This window comes from Elephantulus edwardii, unplaced genomic scaffold (genome assembly GCF_000299155.1).
Source record: "Elephantulus edwardii isolate Elephantulus edwardi_28Jun2011 unplaced genomic scaffold, EleEdw1.0 scaffold00093, whole genome shotgun sequence".
Taxonomy (NCBI): Eukaryota; Metazoa; Chordata; class Mammalia; order Macroscelidea; family Macroscelididae; genus Elephantulus; species Elephantulus edwardii.
The window spans coordinates 356,833-374,272 of NW_006399843.1; the positions used below are offsets into that span (position 1 = coordinate 356,833).

The 17,440-nt window shown below is 40.4% G+C and overlaps 1 protein-coding gene across 1 annotated transcript in view; it reads right to left on the bottom strand.

The window, feature by feature from the left end:
- ARHGAP20 (Rho GTPase activating protein 20) overlaps nucleotides 1-17,440 on the bottom strand; it is a 146,022-nt gene that overhangs the window by 9,505 nt on the left and 119,077 nt on the right. Inside the window, exons 10-12 of the mRNA XM_006890859.1 lie at nucleotides 11,492-11,670; nucleotides 10,049-10,210; nucleotides 1,611-1,720 (exon numbers count right to left, since the gene is read on the bottom strand). Coding sequence (XP_006890921.1) covers nucleotides 1,611-1,720; nucleotides 10,049-10,210; nucleotides 11,492-11,670 — 451 coding nt within the window. The remainder of the gene's footprint in view (nucleotides 1-1,610; nucleotides 1,721-10,048; nucleotides 10,211-11,491; nucleotides 11,671-17,440) is intronic.

Genomic DNA, 17,440 nt, shown 5'->3' on the forward strand with positions numbered 1-17,440 from the left:
TACGTGTATCATCAAATCAGATCTGACTGGTACAGGAGGAGATTGCACCCTCCTTCTTCAGCAGAGTATCTGGTGGATTTGAACCGCGTACCTCTGGGATTGCAGTGCAGCGTCTTGCCACTAGGCCACCAGAGCTCCCTTGACTTGAGTAATTCTTTAATAACTTTGTAAGTTGTAGATAATGCGTAGGAAACACACAGGAAAACTCTCGGTGTCATCAAAGCATATTCACAGCAAACTTCCAATGGGTTTCTGAAGCTGTAAATCCTTACGAGAGACTGTTTCTCCTGAAGAGGTAGCTGTGGGTAGGTTTGAACTGCTGCACTTTCAGTTACCAGTGTGATTCCTTACACACTATGCTACCTGAGCTCCTTAGATAACTCACAGGAATGCACAAAATACATATCAAGCCTATAGGCTTGAGAATTCTATGTGACTAGAAGGACAATCAATTTATCACTGCCTCTGTTAGTGTAATGGATTACAAACTGGGCTGCTAACCAAAAGGTTAGCTGTTTGAATCCATGAGGCACTCGGTGGGAGAAAGATAAGGCAGCATGTTCCTCAGAGCCCTGATGCAGGATGGTCCTGAGCTGGGATGGACCTGACAGCAGAGGTTTGGGTTTTCTGTGAAAGATTGTTCTTCATCTATTTAAATTCATTTCACTATTTCTGATGGAACTATTTAATTAAGTTGTGGGGACTCTGATCTGGATATCTTAGTGGTCCTCTCATTTATGATAATTTTCACTTATGTAAAAGCCATCATTTGACTTTACAAAATAATCTCTTAAGAGTTGTAGGATATAAAATTCTGGACTATGGGAAGCAAATTACAGAATGTGGTGCCCACTAAGCAGTCTAATTTCTTCCAGACAATGAAGGAAGCCGAGGTGATTCTGCAATCCCTGGTTGGCGTTTCCGGTGTCCTTTACAAATGTACTGTTTGACTATTGGTACAAAACGTCCATCAACAGTGGTTGTTTATGTAATAATTTGTATTAGAAAGCTAAGAAAAGAAATACCCTGGGATTTTGGGTTTTGCACTGACTGAATTGGAAATCTGTGGTACAGGGCACTTCTTTCCTCTTCTCTTGTAACGCAGTGAGGAGGTAGGGTGTTCTACCAGCACTGAGCCTCTGCAGAAGTAAGGCACTGCATCCCAGCGCCCCTTCCTCCTCATCACCTCCTGGTGAGTGGTGCGCCCCCTGCAGGGGAATGCTAACTCTCTGTGTATTCCCTTCTCATCCCGGAAGGAGGCTGAAGGCTCATTATGTATGTACTTACTGGGTTGCTGAAATCTAGGTACAAGTTGGTTAAATATTTAGAAAAATTAAGATCATAGAACTAGACTGTGCCTGTAACACTAGCTTCTGGACTAATGGATGTCAGCTCCTATCAGTGTCAAGATACAATGAAGGTGGACAGTGGTCAAGTGCTCCATACCAACACGATCAGAAGAAAGAAATAAGGGTTACAACGGCGGCGGCTGCAGAAATTTGTTTTTAAACTGGTCCTTATGAGCATGACTTTGATACTTGTCTTTATTTTACTAGAGAAGTCTTTATAAAACATAAGCTTTCAACAAGGCTATTTTAGAGACTAATTACCTTTGAATTGTATTTATTTTCTCTTCATCGTTGCCTTGATCCATTACACAGACCCAATGATCATAGAGATCTGATGAAAAAATGCTTCCTGGGATATTTCGTAGAAAATCCTTAACATAGAGGGGGGGGGGGAAAACCATATTTTTAAATCACTTTTTTTTTTTAAGACAAAATTGGCAAGTCTTTATTCAAAGAGAGATTTCTAGGTGTGTAACAATGCCACAAGTTAATAATGTTAAAATAACAACAAAAACCCCCAAACATCTGACCATGTGCTGCATAAAAAAAAAAAATAGTAATAATAAGAAAATAAAATCTAAGGCAGGAAAGGAGACAAGAGACAACCAGAGCGAACCATCAGCCATCCAGAGTTGAGTATCTGTGAATTGCTGGGCGACAATGCAGTGAGTGTTAAACCAATGGGGCTGGAGATGTTAATTTGGCCAGATGCATGAACTCAATGAGGCACTTGAAGACAAAGAATTTGTGGGTGTAACAGCCCAGCTGGATAGATGCAATTTCAAACCTGTCCTCCTATGTGAGGGCCAATGAAATAAAGGCATGTTGTCTGATATCCCTAAGCAATCGCCTCAGGACCTGTGTCCTCACCTCTGTTACACCTGTAAAGAACACTGAAGATAAGACAGTCTCTGGAGTTTCAACCCTTTTCTCAAGCCTTTTTACAAAAGGAGACATAAGCGTCTTGGAGATTTTTTAAGGCATACAACAGTAATCTGGACATTTCTTCTTATGGAACTGATTTCCTTTCTGAATTGATATCTCCTCCAGTTCCCTTCCCCTCAATCGTGCCCTTTCAACCCTACAGACATATTGGCATAGAATATCTCTAGGATATGATCTCTAATGGGATTTCCCAGCAGAAGAGATATTTTCCTTTGTCATCTTTAAGTAGCCACTTCACCACCAGTTTTATTTGAGGATATTCACTTTTCACTGGTAGTTTATTCAGGTAACTATATGTTTTGTCTTTTTGGATGGGGCAGTCAATGCCACTCTTACAACTATCAGACTCAGGAATAGGAAAGGGAACGTCAACACCCAATATAATGCCACACACCGAGGCTGTGCTGTTTTGGGAATAAGTATTGCTTGTGAAGGTGGCATTGACACTGTAAGACTGTCCTTTGTGTAACTGGCATGGCTGGGTTGGGCATGGATTCACATTCACTTCCTTTCAAATTCACGGGCTCTGCTAGGGAAGTGGCATTGAGCGCCAGGAACAGAAACGTGGCGACCAGGAAACGCATTGCAGCCGTGGAAGGTCGGAGTACGACAGACGAAAAAGTGGGTTCTAGGGTCACAAGCCAAAACTGCCGAGGCGGGGGCGGGGAGGAGCCTAAATCACTATTTTTAAGCCAAGTGTATACTATAGAAATTAGTGAAAAAACATTTCGTTGGAAAGTTCAGTTAAGGCCACCCTTTTTTTGGACACACACAGAACTCTGTGCCAACTGACTTGAACACAGAGACATGTGTTTGATTTTCTTAATAAAAGCTGGAGGGACAATCAGTGTTTGAAAGATAAAGGACAATCTGCCCAGCCTCAAATAATTTGGTTGTCGAAGTTTCAACAATTTAGTACAGCATGACAGGGCCTAGGGATAAAGTATCCTAAATCTTGCCCTTTTGCCCTCATTGTTGTTGGGTGCTGTTGAGTCAGAATCCACTCATAGCTGACCCTCAGTGGATTTTCAGATACCATTAATCTCACCAGGGAGATGGCCCATCTTTCTCCTTGGAGCAGGTGCTGGATTCAAACTACCTACCTTAGGGCTGACAGCCCAACTCCTTATCACTAACCCATCAGAGTTCCCCTCTGGGTTCTACATGTTTTGCTTCCATATTTTAGCCAAAGTATACTGAACTTTTTAAAAGAAATTTTCTGTTTTAAAAAAGCAAAAGCAAACAGTAAAATAATAATAGCTAAAATTAACCTTCTCACACAGGCAGGCCTAGGTCTTATGACTTTGAGTGTGCATTCTTTAAAAGGAAACAATGCTCACAATAGCTTTGTTTTTCCTTTCTCTAAAAGCTCACAGCGAACAGGAACATACACGTTGATGTTGTTAGTGCCACTGAATCAACTCTAACTCATAGCAATTCCATGAACAATGGAACTGGACCTTGCCGTGTCCTACACCATCTCTGATAGCACCTGAACCCACTGTTCCAGGCACCGTGTCACCGTGAGGCTCCTCTTCTCGCACTGATCTCTCCAGGCATGATCTCCTTTTTTAAGGATTGACCCTTACTAACAACATGCCCAAAACATGTGAGATGAAGTTTTGTCATCCTTGTCTTCAAGGAGCACCCCATGGCTGCACTTTCTCCAAGACCTGTCCTCTGGGTTGTTGTAATTTGTCCTCAAGTGGGAGAACAGACCCATAGCTAACCCTTCAGTGGGTTTTCAGAGGCAGTAACTAGCAAGTGAGGAGACTGCCCATTCTTCTCCCACAGAACATCTGGTAGATTTGAACTGCACGCTTTCGGGATTGCAGCGCAGCATCTTACCACTTCACCTGGTGGTCCTGAGGATACTCAGTACTCTTCTCCAACACCTTAACTCATCAGTTCTTCTCCTGTCATCCTTAAGTCACTGTCCAACTTTGCAATGCAAAACAATTAATAGAGAAAACCATGGTTTGAATCAGATGCACTTTAGTCATTAAACTTACATCATTGCTCCTCAACACTGTAGAGAGATTCTTGACAGCAGATTTACCCAGTACAATAGATATTGTGAATTCTTGACTGTTGGTGCCAAAAGTGGTGACTGTGGACCAATCAAGATGAAATTGTTGACAACGTCAATATTCTTTCCGTCTATCGTGATGTTGCCTACTGGCCCAGTGGTGAGGATTTCTTTTCGTCTTCTTGATGTTGAGATATGATCCACATTGAAGACTATAGTCTTTGATCTTCTGCAGCGTTTTAAATCCTCTTTGCTTTCAGAAAGCAAGACTGTGTCATCTGCTTAACACAGACTGCTGATGAGTTTTCCACTGATTCTGATACACTCTTCTTCATAAAGTTTAGCTTCTTAATGTACAGACTGAATAGTATGGAGAAAAGGTATAGCTTTGGTGCACACCTTTTCTGATTTTAAACCATGCAGTGCTTTTTTGCTATTTTGACCACAGCTTCTTGGTTTAAGTGTAGGTTTTGCATGAACACAATTAAGTGTTCCTGAGATTCTCATTCTTCTCAATGTCTGTCATAATTTGTTATAATTTGCTTTTCCCGATAAGAAAATGTTATACTTGCGGGCCTCAGAAATTTGGCGTAACAGATCACAAATGCCAGCTGCTATGAACTGAACTGTGCCCCCTAAAATATGCACCGAGGCCTTGGCTGCTTGTACTTGGGAATGTGACGCTGCTTAAGAAAAGTTTTCTTTTGTTGTGTTAGTGAGATAGATCATACCAGAGGAGGGTGGATCCTAAACCTAATTGTTTCTGAGTTATAAAAAGAGCAGAATCAATACAGGGACACACCACAGGGGAAGGCAGATGCGAGGGAATGCCACGAACTCCTGGGACTGCATATTAGGGAAGGACTCATCTCTCAGAGCTAATGCTCCGATTTGGACTTCTACTTTCTTAAACCAGGAGAGAATACTTGTTCTTTAGTGGCACTCACTTGTGGTATATGTTTTCTATTAAGAGAACTAGGTAAGCAAGGTAAAATTTCTAAGTGCTAAGTTTACTCTTATTTTATAGGGCTCAGAAATTGATGATGTTGCCATTCCATGACACTCTCTACCTTGTTTTCAGAGGCAGTAATTAGCACAGGAGGAGACTGCCCATCCTTCTCCTGCAGAGCACCTGGTGGATCTGAACTGCAGTCCTTTTGGGTGGGCAGCACAAACTGCTTATCACTAAGCCACCAGAGGTCTTAACACCGTACAGTCTGTGAATATTACTGATGCTTCCGTTTTTTTGTGCTAGCTGGACAGGAACTGATCTCATTCCCCTACTAACTTACAATGTCTTTGGCTTTCACGTGCTTCACTTACATAGCTCAGCATCTCTTCTGGAAATAAGAAATGCATGAGGATGTGTCACCTATGTGAGGTTCCAAGTCTAGTGATAAATGATTACTCATTTTAAGACTAGAGATGTGCCGGGCACTGTTAGGAAAGATCAGTGAATAAATATAATGCCCTGTTACAGGCGTCACTGGCGTGCCATTGCAAACAGAGCTCTGTGAGCATTTCTTGCTGTAGCTCCCACAGAAAGGGTTTCCTGTGTTTGAAGGGACAAAGTGTTCCAGACTTGGCTGGGCTCTGGGAGCCTAGGCAGCACTCTTGTGCTTGATGGACACTAAACTACATGTTCACAACAGATGTTTATCCCTTCTAGTCTTTGTGAACCTTACTGGCACAAGCAGGCTACGAACAAGGGTGATTGTTGTTTGATCTTTGTTTGTAAAAAGCTGAAGAGTAAACTCAATCTGGCCCTAATTCTACATGAATTCTAATCTGGGCAACTCACTCTGATGCTTTTGGCATAGTATTAACCAGGTGAAGGTTTCAAGGTCTAATCTTCACCTAGACTATAATACAGTTTCCTTCCTAAGTACTGACGTGCCTACTCACGTACAGCATGGAGCTAGGCAAAAGCTGGCAGAGGGCCACCTTTAACTCTTCCTGGAAAACCAGGTACATTTTACCTGTGTGCCATACAAGAAGGCCAGGTGGCATGCTGTGTTATGTATCAGGCTGATAAGGGAAAGGTGGGTGGACTGGATCCACCAGGTGCTCTGAGGGCAAAAGCTGCCGTCTCCAACAGCCAGCATTTCCAGTCTTGGAAACCAGGGAAGAGATGCTGAGTCAGAACTGCTAAGTGTAGTTAAGGCGGTGAGGTTTGGCTTAGTGTGTGACCTACAACAAGCAGCACATATTGTGTAACTTTTATACTGTGTTTATATTACTAATAAAGAAGCTATGATTAACTTACTGTTCTAGTCAGCTAGTTAGGTATGCCTCTTGTCCATCTGCTTATCTGATTAGGACAGAGATATACCCGAATCTTCATCTTTGTACCTCTCAATGACAAGCCTGGTTCCAGTTTTAATGGAGGTGAGTACTATTTCACTGTCAAACTCTTGCTATTTATGCTACGGCAGGAGATGAATAAGGGGCAGGAGAAGGCCAAGTGTAACTGAGATTCTACAATACCTGAAGATCAAACAAATGAAAGTCTTCTATGAAGTCATGTCACTCAAACACTATACATTTTTAGAAGAGCAGCTAACAAAAAGGAAGCACTGAGTCAAATGCTGTCTTCTGTTACGTCTTCCAGTAGAAATGCACCTGGCTCCTTGCGATTCATTTGTATCATCAAAAAGTTACCTCTTTTGGGGTAAACTTACTGCATTTTCATAATTCCTAACTAAATTTAGCAATTCGCCCACTTTAAAATTCAGAGTTAGAAGAGGTAAAATCTGTTATTTCAAAATGAGGTAGTGGTGACAATAGCTCTCCTTTTGAATCTCAGTGGAAAACATACTTATGATCTGCCTTGAAGGAAAACATCATTAAGTCTTAAACCTACACTTGAAAGATAATGATTTGTAACATCTCAATGAACTCTCCCACAGCTGCAATAACAAGTTACGAAATACAACTGCCATCACAACTAAAAAGGAAGGGAGAGCTGGTTTGGAATTACAATCAGCAAGTCACAGTACGCAACTGGAGGTCTCCTCCCCTCCCAGCCCACACTCAGGTCAGGAGCAGAACTCTACAAGACTCCTGCAGGGCTGAACAGCAACTCCTTCTCAAAGGTTTGGGGAAGCCAAGTTATACACCCGAAAGCAATTTTCTTTCAATTGTAGTTTGAAGAGTTAAATTATACTTAAGCAAACCCATCGTAAGTGAAAGAAAAAAAAAATAATGAAAGGAACTTTAAGTACCACTTCAAAATGGCCTTAAAAACAAGAAACAAAGCAAAACAAAAACTCATAAAAGAGCCACAAGTATCGGTTTCTATGTGGAAGAAATGGGAGTAAAAATGCAGTTACATCAGAAGAAAACATCGATACCAGGCCTCCTCATTATCTGGGTCTTTATGTCCTTTATTTTTGCAACCTGAAGTACAACTTAACTCCTATAAAACCATGATTTTTTTGCAATAGCCTCCGCAATGAAACACCAAATTTTAACAAGCGTGCTGCTGTCAAGGAAAGCACTTTCTAAAACATGGAACACCAACACGAGTTAGCCTTTTTAAACTGAGATGGAAGGAACAAACGATGTGCGTGAGACTGGAGCATTGGGGAATTCACCAAGCATATGCATCCTGGCATGAATATCTGGTTAAGTACACCAACATGTCTTTATTTTGTCCCAAGACTAAAGAGTAATCATAAACCCACCACACAACAGCTATCCGGTTCTTGTGAGTGACATTTGACTGTAAATTTCTGCAGTCGAACAGACACAACGTTTTACTAGGAATTGTCTGACTGTTCATAAGCTCATGGTGCACGATTCCAGGCCGAGCTGGGCACTGCACTTGGGTGTTCCTTTTGGGTCTTTCCAGACTATGCCTTTTGTTTTCCTGGATGCCTTTAAAAGCCACAGGCCTTGGGATGCAGGCCCCTTCTCTAGCTCTGCCTGCATGGCATCTCCAGCCGTGCCAGGAGCTTGAAATCAAGGCACGTCTGTAGGAGCTACTGCTGAGTCAAATGATTTGCTTAAAGCAGACTTGGATTCTGGGTTGTTCCAAAATGTGAGGCATTTCCAAGAATGTGCAAGGATAATACTTCAGAAGAGCTCTGTAACTATACACATGACTGTCTTAATCTTGTGGTTCTTATCCCTCTTCTCCCGCCATGGGACTGAAGAAAGCCAAAGGAAGCAAAGGTGAAGGAGTCCCAGATGTTGATGTCATTTCTTTGTCACATTTTTTTAAAAAAATAAAACCCTTTATTTTGTATTGATTTGCTTACAAAGTTCATATGCATTGTGTTTCCCACTATCCTTCATTCAAATTGTGTTTCATGCTGATTCCTTGTATTTTATAAAATTAATCAACATTGAACTATGCCCATCATAGTTTCCAGATCCCACCAGATCTTTTCCATTTCCTTTACCCACTCTCCCTCCATCCATCAAACTGTGTGATCCAGTGATTCACTCCTGCCTGTCTTTATCCCTCTGCTCCGACCCTCTCTCCGCCTTGGGTCTACATACACATTCTACTAGTTATCTATTTATACAATAATGATCTCATATTTGTTCTTATGAGACTGGGTTAAGCACTCAGCTTAATGCCCTCCAGACCCTCCCAAGTTATATAGTAAATTTTGAAATTATTGCTCCTGAGTGCTGCATAGTATTCCACTGTGTGAAAGTACCACAATTTCTCAATCCATTTGATTGTAGCTGGATATTTGGGCTGTTTCCACTTTCTTGTGATGGTGAATAATGCTGCTATGAATAATGCTGGTGTTCAGATCTGTTTGTGTCTCAGTCCTAATTTTCTCGGGATATATTATAAGCAGTGGAATAGCTGGGTCATATGGGATTCCTATACTCAGCTTTTTGAGGAAACCCCTAACTGCCTTCCAGAGTGATTGTACCATTTTACAATCCCACCAACAATGTATGAGAGTTCCTATTTCTCTGTATCCTTTCCACTGCTTGCTGTCCTGTTAAACTTTGCCACTGCTATTGTGGTGAGATGGTATCTCATTTTGGTTTTGATTTGCATCTCTTTTATTACCAGTGATTTTGAGCATTTCCTCATGGGTCTGTGCCCATGCCACTTTTAAAGTAAAAGGTATTAGGCAACAGGGGAGGAAATGTATGTGGGCATGATTACATAAATGGATGGGATTTTCAGTGGCCCTTGTCAGGAATTATTTTTTTAAGGTTAGTGTTTAAAGTTTGACAAAAGCTTGATTTTGAAAACTTTGCCTTTGTTAATAAGACAGTGAGAAGGCTCTTCAAAAGTATGCCTGTTTGTTCATTAAAATTAAAAAAAAAAAAGAAAAGAAAAAAAAAAGCGGTATGTGTTACTTTTCCTAAAGGGGAGTGTACTGGCAGGGAAGGCTTGGGAGGGGAGAAAAGTGCAATAATGAATGAATGGAAGTCCAAAGTCTCTGTAAATTTTCATTGCAATTAATAATAAAAAAATTTTTAAAAAGTATGCCTGTTTCAGTAAATAGGTATGCTTACATTAATTTTTTTGTCTGGGTGGCAGGAGTGAAGACTAAGGAGGAACAATTTTTAAAAAAATAACAAAAGCACCAACATGTCATACTCTGGGTGATGGCTTTTAAAAGCTCAGTGTTGAATTTGTGAAGTAGTATACTTTTTCAAATTATAAGTCTTTTTTTGTTTACTGACGAACATTATTCCCAGTTGTCTTGCTCTACAGTTACCCCGTAGGGTGGGTGACGTCTCTTACCTTTAAGACAGATGCTATCACAAAAATCGATTCACAGTCTAGGTGCACTTCAATTCCAGAATTCAATTTTTCTTTTAATTCTCTGCAGGATTTTACATTTGCCGACTGTCTGAAGATGCCTTTGGTGAGGGGTCCTTTTTGATTAAGAAAGAAAAGCATATCCTGTGGGGGAAACAAAGGAGAAATAAAAGAAATACAATGACATTCAGATATGTCAGCAAAGGAATATGAACTTGCCCTTCTGGCTGCCAGAGGCGAAGGAATGCTGTGGGAAAGACAGAACTGGGTGGATGAAAGTGAAAATCCTCCCTTCCTTCAGTGTTTCTAACAGGTCTTCCCCCCCCCACCCCAATTTATTCTTGCTATGATCAACATCTAAAATATTCACCCTGAATACTTGCTTTAAAAAGGTTTTCCTTTGTTTAATGAATTAATAGCCATTTCTCTGACTGCTTCAAGGTAAGGCACCAGTTAACTGTCCCTCTCCAACCTCGCTAATTTTTGTTATTATTCTCCAGTGTGGACTCTCCTCCCCAGCTTTGGAGAGACATGCCTGCCAAACCCCTTCTTTATTTGCTTTTTCTCCCCTTTATATGACTTCATACTTTCCCATGTATGGGCTCAAATGTTATGTCCTCCGTGGATCCTTCTTCACTGTACAACCCCTTTAACCAATCTTTTCTTCTGCTGCCTTTCCACCTCTATGTCTTCTGCTTGCTGGGCAGAAAGAATGACCTGCATTCACTGTGTGACCCTGGGGAACGTTTGGAGGCTTTGTGTGTCAACTAATGATGATAATAACATCTACCACCCCTAAATATGCTGTCAAGGATAACAACAGAGTGTCTTGACTAGTAGCTGGTGTCTATAGATGCACACTGTGCCACAAAATGACATAAATTCACTGCAGTGTTGGAAGGATTACTGAATCCAAGAAATGCTGCTCAACAACAAATGATCTGCACGCACATTTCATCTATGCCCTGGATGAGTCTTTATGTGTAAGCACTTCAGAAATACATACAGAATGTAGGTAGGACGCTTTAAAAAGTCCAAAACTGGGAAGTTTCTGGTGCTTAAGTTAACAGAATGGGGGTTTTCAGAATAGTGTGAGTTTGAGAAAGGATCTGAAAGAATATAATCAGGATTCTCCATCCAAAGAGAAAATGCTCTAAGCACGTTAATGAGACCCCTTTAAGAAACCAGTGGACTGGATTATCTCTTCCTATTACGTCTGCATTATGATCCTGCAACAGCAAAACCAGATTTTATTCTCTGAAGTAATAATTAAATATAGATTTTTTCCCCCAATGCCAGGAGGTGTCTATGACTTTTCTATTTGGGAATAGATTTCTCTCCTAGAGCTCTTCCTTTCTATACTTTGCTATTTATATTACAAAACAAAACAAACACAAACACAAACCCAAACCAACCAAAACTTACCAAGACAGGTTTGGGTAGATTGTCATTTTCACAGATATTTGGCAGAGAAACACCAAAGAGCTGGCCTGGCATGGGAGAGGTTGGTGACATGGGCAGGTTGTCGAGGTGAGTGCTGGAGCCTCGCCAAAAGGCCCAGTTAATGACAGATAGCTTCCTCTTGAATGTCTTCTGGCCTGAATCTGAGGAAGAAGTGTGATGAGAAGAACTTGTTTAAGTCACTTAGCCAACATCTACTTGTTCCATTTCACAGTGTTACCAGGGCTCAAAGAGAAAAGGCAGACAGCTGTCCTGTGTGAGTTGCAATTCAATGCATGAAATTTCATTTTATAATCAAACGTTAACACTATCTTGCAAATTAAGAAACAATCAATGAAAGAAGAGGCCAATGTTGAGGTTCCTCTGAACATTTTGAGTGCAGCAATGTCTGTTTATTTGTATTTTGGCCCTGAATTTTCAAAGGTGAAGCAAGAGCTTCCTAAATGAACTATAACAACATAAACAACAAGGCATTTCATACCAATATAATTTTTTTTCCATTTTAAATATGAGATGAGGCACATAAAAAATTAAGCAGGCAGAATGTTTCTTTTTTAAACTCAGATTTTTTTTTAAGAAAGAGAGAATGAGGGCAATGAAGAGCTTAAGAGATGAAGAGGAGGAGGACGATGAGGGAAATATGGGAGGATAAAAGTGAGGTCTCATGAAGATGTCATCTAGGAACAAAGACTGCTTTATTCCCTGATGTCCTGCTCTACTGCTGAGAACAGACAGGAAGCCTCACACCCCACATTTATTTCCTACTACAAAGACTTCCATGTATCTTTTTAGTCCTTGACTTTAAACAGCACGAGGAAGACAGCAAGATAAGAGATAGAAGCAAACAGGACACCATGTCTCTGTGGGGGACGAGAACAGTGGGAGAAAGCAAGTGTAAATACAATGTGATCAAGGAGGAACAATGCGTAAAGGGCATTAACTTCATTATGAGATCCCTGTCTGAGATGGCATTGCCAAATGGTTTTTGCCCAGTCAGTAGGTTTTCTTTTCACCCTCCTGAAAAAAGTTTTTCATGCACACAGGGAGTTAATCTTTAGAAGGTTCCATTCTTTTCCGCTGGTTGTGCATTTCTGGTTATATCTGTCAGCTTATTTATATCACAGGCTAAAAGCCTTCTACATTTTGTACCATTTTGTCTCTTGTGATCTTTATGTTTTTGGACTTGACTCCTACAGAAAAAGACTGATAACCCAATTACAAAATGGGCTAAAGACATGGTGTATCATGATTTTTCAACTGCTTCCTATGGAGCTGAAATTTAGACAGTGAATAGGGATGCAGACGAAGAATCAGTGCCTTTGAAGTGTGGTACTGATAAAGAAAAAAGTCCCTGACTATTCACGGCCAAATGACAAACAGCCTGTCTTGGACAAAGTGCGGTGAAGGTGCTCCTTGGGGGCAAGGATGATAAAACTTTATCTCACATACTTGTTGCCAGAAGGGGCCAGCCCTTTAAAATGACATCTTGCTGGGAAAGGTAGAAAGAAAGTCGGAGAATGAGAGGAGGACCCTCAACCCGTTGGAGTGACAGTGACAGTAACAGTGAGCTTGAGAATACTGGCAGATCGTCAGGATGGTGCAGGGTCGGGTAGGTTCAGGTTCATTGCTGACAGGGTCGCTATGAGTCATAGTCAACCTGATGGCTCCTAAACTCAGTATATGTGTGAACTTTTAACATAAAAGGTGATGGATGTGTGCAAGATTCGATACACAAAGAGTGGAGTAAAAATGAATAAACAGATGTTGTTGTTGTTGACTGCCTTCAAGTGGAGCACAACTCATAGTGACTCTATGAACAAAAGGCCTGAAGGCCCTCGACAACTATTGACATTTATCAAAGTTGATAGAGTTTCCAGAGGCAAGTTTAGGAAGTGGATGCCACTCTTACTTCGTATGCTGTTATGCAGTAGACACATACTGAGATGAGTGAAGGGAAAGACTATATTGCCCTCCACCCGCACATCTATATGGAGCTCTGGTAGCCTAGTGCCAAAACGCTGTGCTGCAGTCCCAAAGGTACGTGCTTCAAGGCCACCAGCTGCTCTGCAGGAAAAGGATGTGCTACGGTCAGTTTCAACTCTGTGGTACGCACCAGCAACATCTCTCTCTGTATTTACACACACACACACACAGAGAGAGAGAGAGAGATATCAGCACAGTAACATTAAAGTCAGAGAAGACACAGCAAGATGCACAAAAATATAACCAGCCATGGATAGAAAAGAGCATTATAGGAAGGAAGTGGTGAAAGTGTGATTACACTGTGGGTATTGTGAATGAAAAAACAATTTGTTTTGTGAACATTTCGTTTTAGCCACAACTGGAGACAACAAAAAAAAAAAATGAATATAGTCATGAATGGTAAATTTAAAGAAGTCTTCAATACTGTTTGACTCTAACGGACCTTAGCATTTAATTTTTGGGGCTCTGCAGTCGGAAGCCTGGTTAGCTTCTTATTGAGGCAAGTTACTTAATTTCTTTCACTCTGCTTCTTCAATTTTAAAATGGGAATGCTATTCCTTATCCCTTAAAGGGTTCCTGAGAGGATTAAGCTGGCTAATGTGGGAGAACTACCATACTACACAGGGCATAGGAAGTGACATCATGACAATGCCCCCTACCCATGGTACTGAAACATGATAAGACATCAGTCTTCTCATCACAAAGAGGACGCCTCCCTACACGCGCATTCTCTTTGAGTTAACAGCCTTCAAGTGGTTCATGCAGTTATGAAGCACAAAGCTCTTCCTACATGCCGTGGCATTCCCAATCTCTTCCATTTTCAAAAACAGAAAAGGAGACTAAACCCATTCTTAAATCCAGGAGGGGGTTCCTGTATGTCTAGCAATGTCAATGTGTGCAAACCCTTATGTATAAGGTGAGTTTTATGATTATAATGAGTGGTTCTGGTTTCCTCACATTTAACCTGGTTTTATTATTTCTAAGACGATTTATTTGATTGTTTAGATTTTACACACTTTGTAAGAATGCTCTATCATAAAACTAAATATCCAGCCTTCCTTGGAGTGTGGACAGAGGATCAAGGAGGAATTGAGCCCTGTGCTTTATCATAAATACTTTCAGGCTCAGCCAGGTCTTTTGTTAGGTACAGCATTCAATCTGAAAGTTCATTTTTCCTCTGGGACTGAAGGGGGAAATTTTTTTGTTCAAGTTTACTTTCTTGCAGAGCTTTTAATACATCACTTTAACTTTCTTAATGTTAAAAGCTGATGGAAAAATATGATTTTGCCAAAAAATCTGTAAATGTAAAACTGAAGTCATGTAAATCGAGCTCTCCTAAACAAGTCTAGCAATATTCAGGCTAATGTTTCTTCATGCTTAAGTTAGAGAGTGGAATCTTAAAAAGCAAAATTCCTAAAATTTGTGCTTTTAGAATAATCATCACAACAACAAAAACGTCAATTAAAAATTCTATTCTGGCCATTTGACTCTCAAAATGGAACATGCTTTCCCTCCATTTCTGGAACTAGTAATACATATGAAAGAATACTGGAATGTTAGGGCAAACGAGGAGAGGAAAGATGTATCCCATATTTTACCATAAAAGTTAAGTCCAGTTACAAGTGAGAGTCCCTGGTCTGAAGCAGATGTGGAATATGAGTGAGCTGTGGAAACAAACGAGAATTGAGTTCAATTCCGGCTGGAACCCAAGGGCTTTTTCAGATTTCACTCAAAATAGACGTCACATCAATGCCAGGACTCTTCTGTTGCACTTTAGTTCTTCCATCCTGAGCATGACTAAGCCATTCAGCCATTCACTTAACTGCTTATCTCTCCTACAGTAGGTGCTAAGCTCTGGGGAAAAAAGATAGGATCTGCCCTTGAGAACTTTCATATTCTCTTTTTTTTTAACTTTCATATTCTAATCAAACAGGTGGGTATGTAAATAATAGTAATTTTTATGTATTACATTAGAGATCTGTGTGAAGTGTGCTGGAGATAGAAAAGGTGCTACTGTTTGCCTATAGGAACAGCTATTTCCTAGAAATCACAGGAAGAAAGTGGGAACAGCAGTTGTTATTAAAAGTAGATCTTGCGGTCTGATCTCTCAACATCTTTAGACTGGTACTCCAATTAATATTATAAAACATTATCTCATTGGTGACCAATCACCTCAAGGATCAGTTATAATGATCTGATGCTCAGGGTGAAGGCCAGTGGCTTAGCTGTGATAGTTTTGAGACTTTCTTTAACTGAAGATTAAAGCTGAAGTTTTAATGAACAAGATAACCACCCTACATTAGTTGATTCTTTTTTTTTTAAATTTTATTATTTTTTATGTATGTACTGTCAAATCAGATTTGACTGGTACAGGAGGAGATTGTTCCTCCTTCTCCAGCAGAGCATCCGGTGGATTTGAACCACAAACCTCTGGGACTGCAATGGAGCCTTCTTGCCACTAGGCCACCACAACCACTTGATTCTAGAAATTAGTTTCTGCTGAAGATAGTATTTTTTAAAAAATTTTATACTGGCTTATTTACAAACTTCAAATATATTATTTTGTACACTGGGTCTTTCAAGTTAGTATTTCTTAATAAATTTTAACCCAAATTTCATGGCAAAGCAAATTTATTTATAAAACTTTTCCTAGCAGTAATGCCTTTCTGATAACTACTAAGGTTTTTCAATCATTAAAAACATGAAGCTGCTTTACACACTTCCTTTGCTATCAAACAGAAAAACAAGACACAGCATCTCCATTCTCTCACATGGGCAGGAGATGGAATTTCTGAGCTTGGACAGCTGCATCAGGAGTTTCTTAGGGGCCTCAATACACCTGCCAAGATTTCTAGATTTCAAAATCCACTTCATGACTGAGGCACTTCTGCTTCTCCCTAACCTTCAGTCAGAAGTGATTAGTTTGCAGTGACAACAGACAGGCTAGATGGCTCGCATCAACAAAAGAACCTAAAAGGATTCTATAATGCCTTCAGAGAGGAATACATTCAATTAAAATGAAGCTTCTACAAGATGACTATCTGATAGAATGTTCATGACAATGGACTAAAGGATCTCAGAGACTGTACACGTGGCACAGGAAAGGAAAAGGTTCTGTCCTGTCGTTCACTGGGTCATAGTGGGTCTTAGACGAATTGGTGGCACACAACAACAACAACAATCTGCTAAAGAGGAGCTCAGATGGCACAATCAAAAAGGTCTGTGGCTAGAACCTACCAGCCATTAGACAGGAGAAAGAGGAGGCCGTGTGCTTCCAAACTGAGTTACAGCCTTTGTGGGGCAGTTTATCTCTGTCCTACAGGATTATTCTCAGTCAAAATCAACTAGACAGCAATGAGTTTAGTCTTTCATTTGCGTAAAAACATTTTAAGATGAAATATATGAAAAATGTCACATATTTTGTCATCAATTTTGAAGACCTGGAATATTAATGCTGAACCTCAGTTTCGCAAAATGTGAAAACCAAAATTCCACTCTTACCCTTATTATGTATCTATTATAATACTAAATAATAATTTTCATGTCATCAATAAAAATGGTGGCAATTTGTTTTCTCTCTTGTTATTTAAGTACTTATAGTGGCACTAGGGATAATATAGCTAATGTCAGATGGATCTTGGCTGAAAGCAGGGAATACCAGAGGAATGTCTGTGTTTCATTGACTATGCAAAGGCATTTGACTGTGTGGATCACAACAAACCGTGGTTGACTTTGAGAAGAATGAGACTCTCAAAACACTTGATAATGCTCATGTGATACTTAGACTTGGACCATGAGGCAGTCATCAGAGCAGGGCAAGGAAATACTGCATGGTTCAAAATCAGGAAGGGCATATGCCGGGGTTGCATCCTATCTCCACATCTTTTCAATCTGTATGTGGAACAGATCATCCGTAAAGCTGAGCTCTGT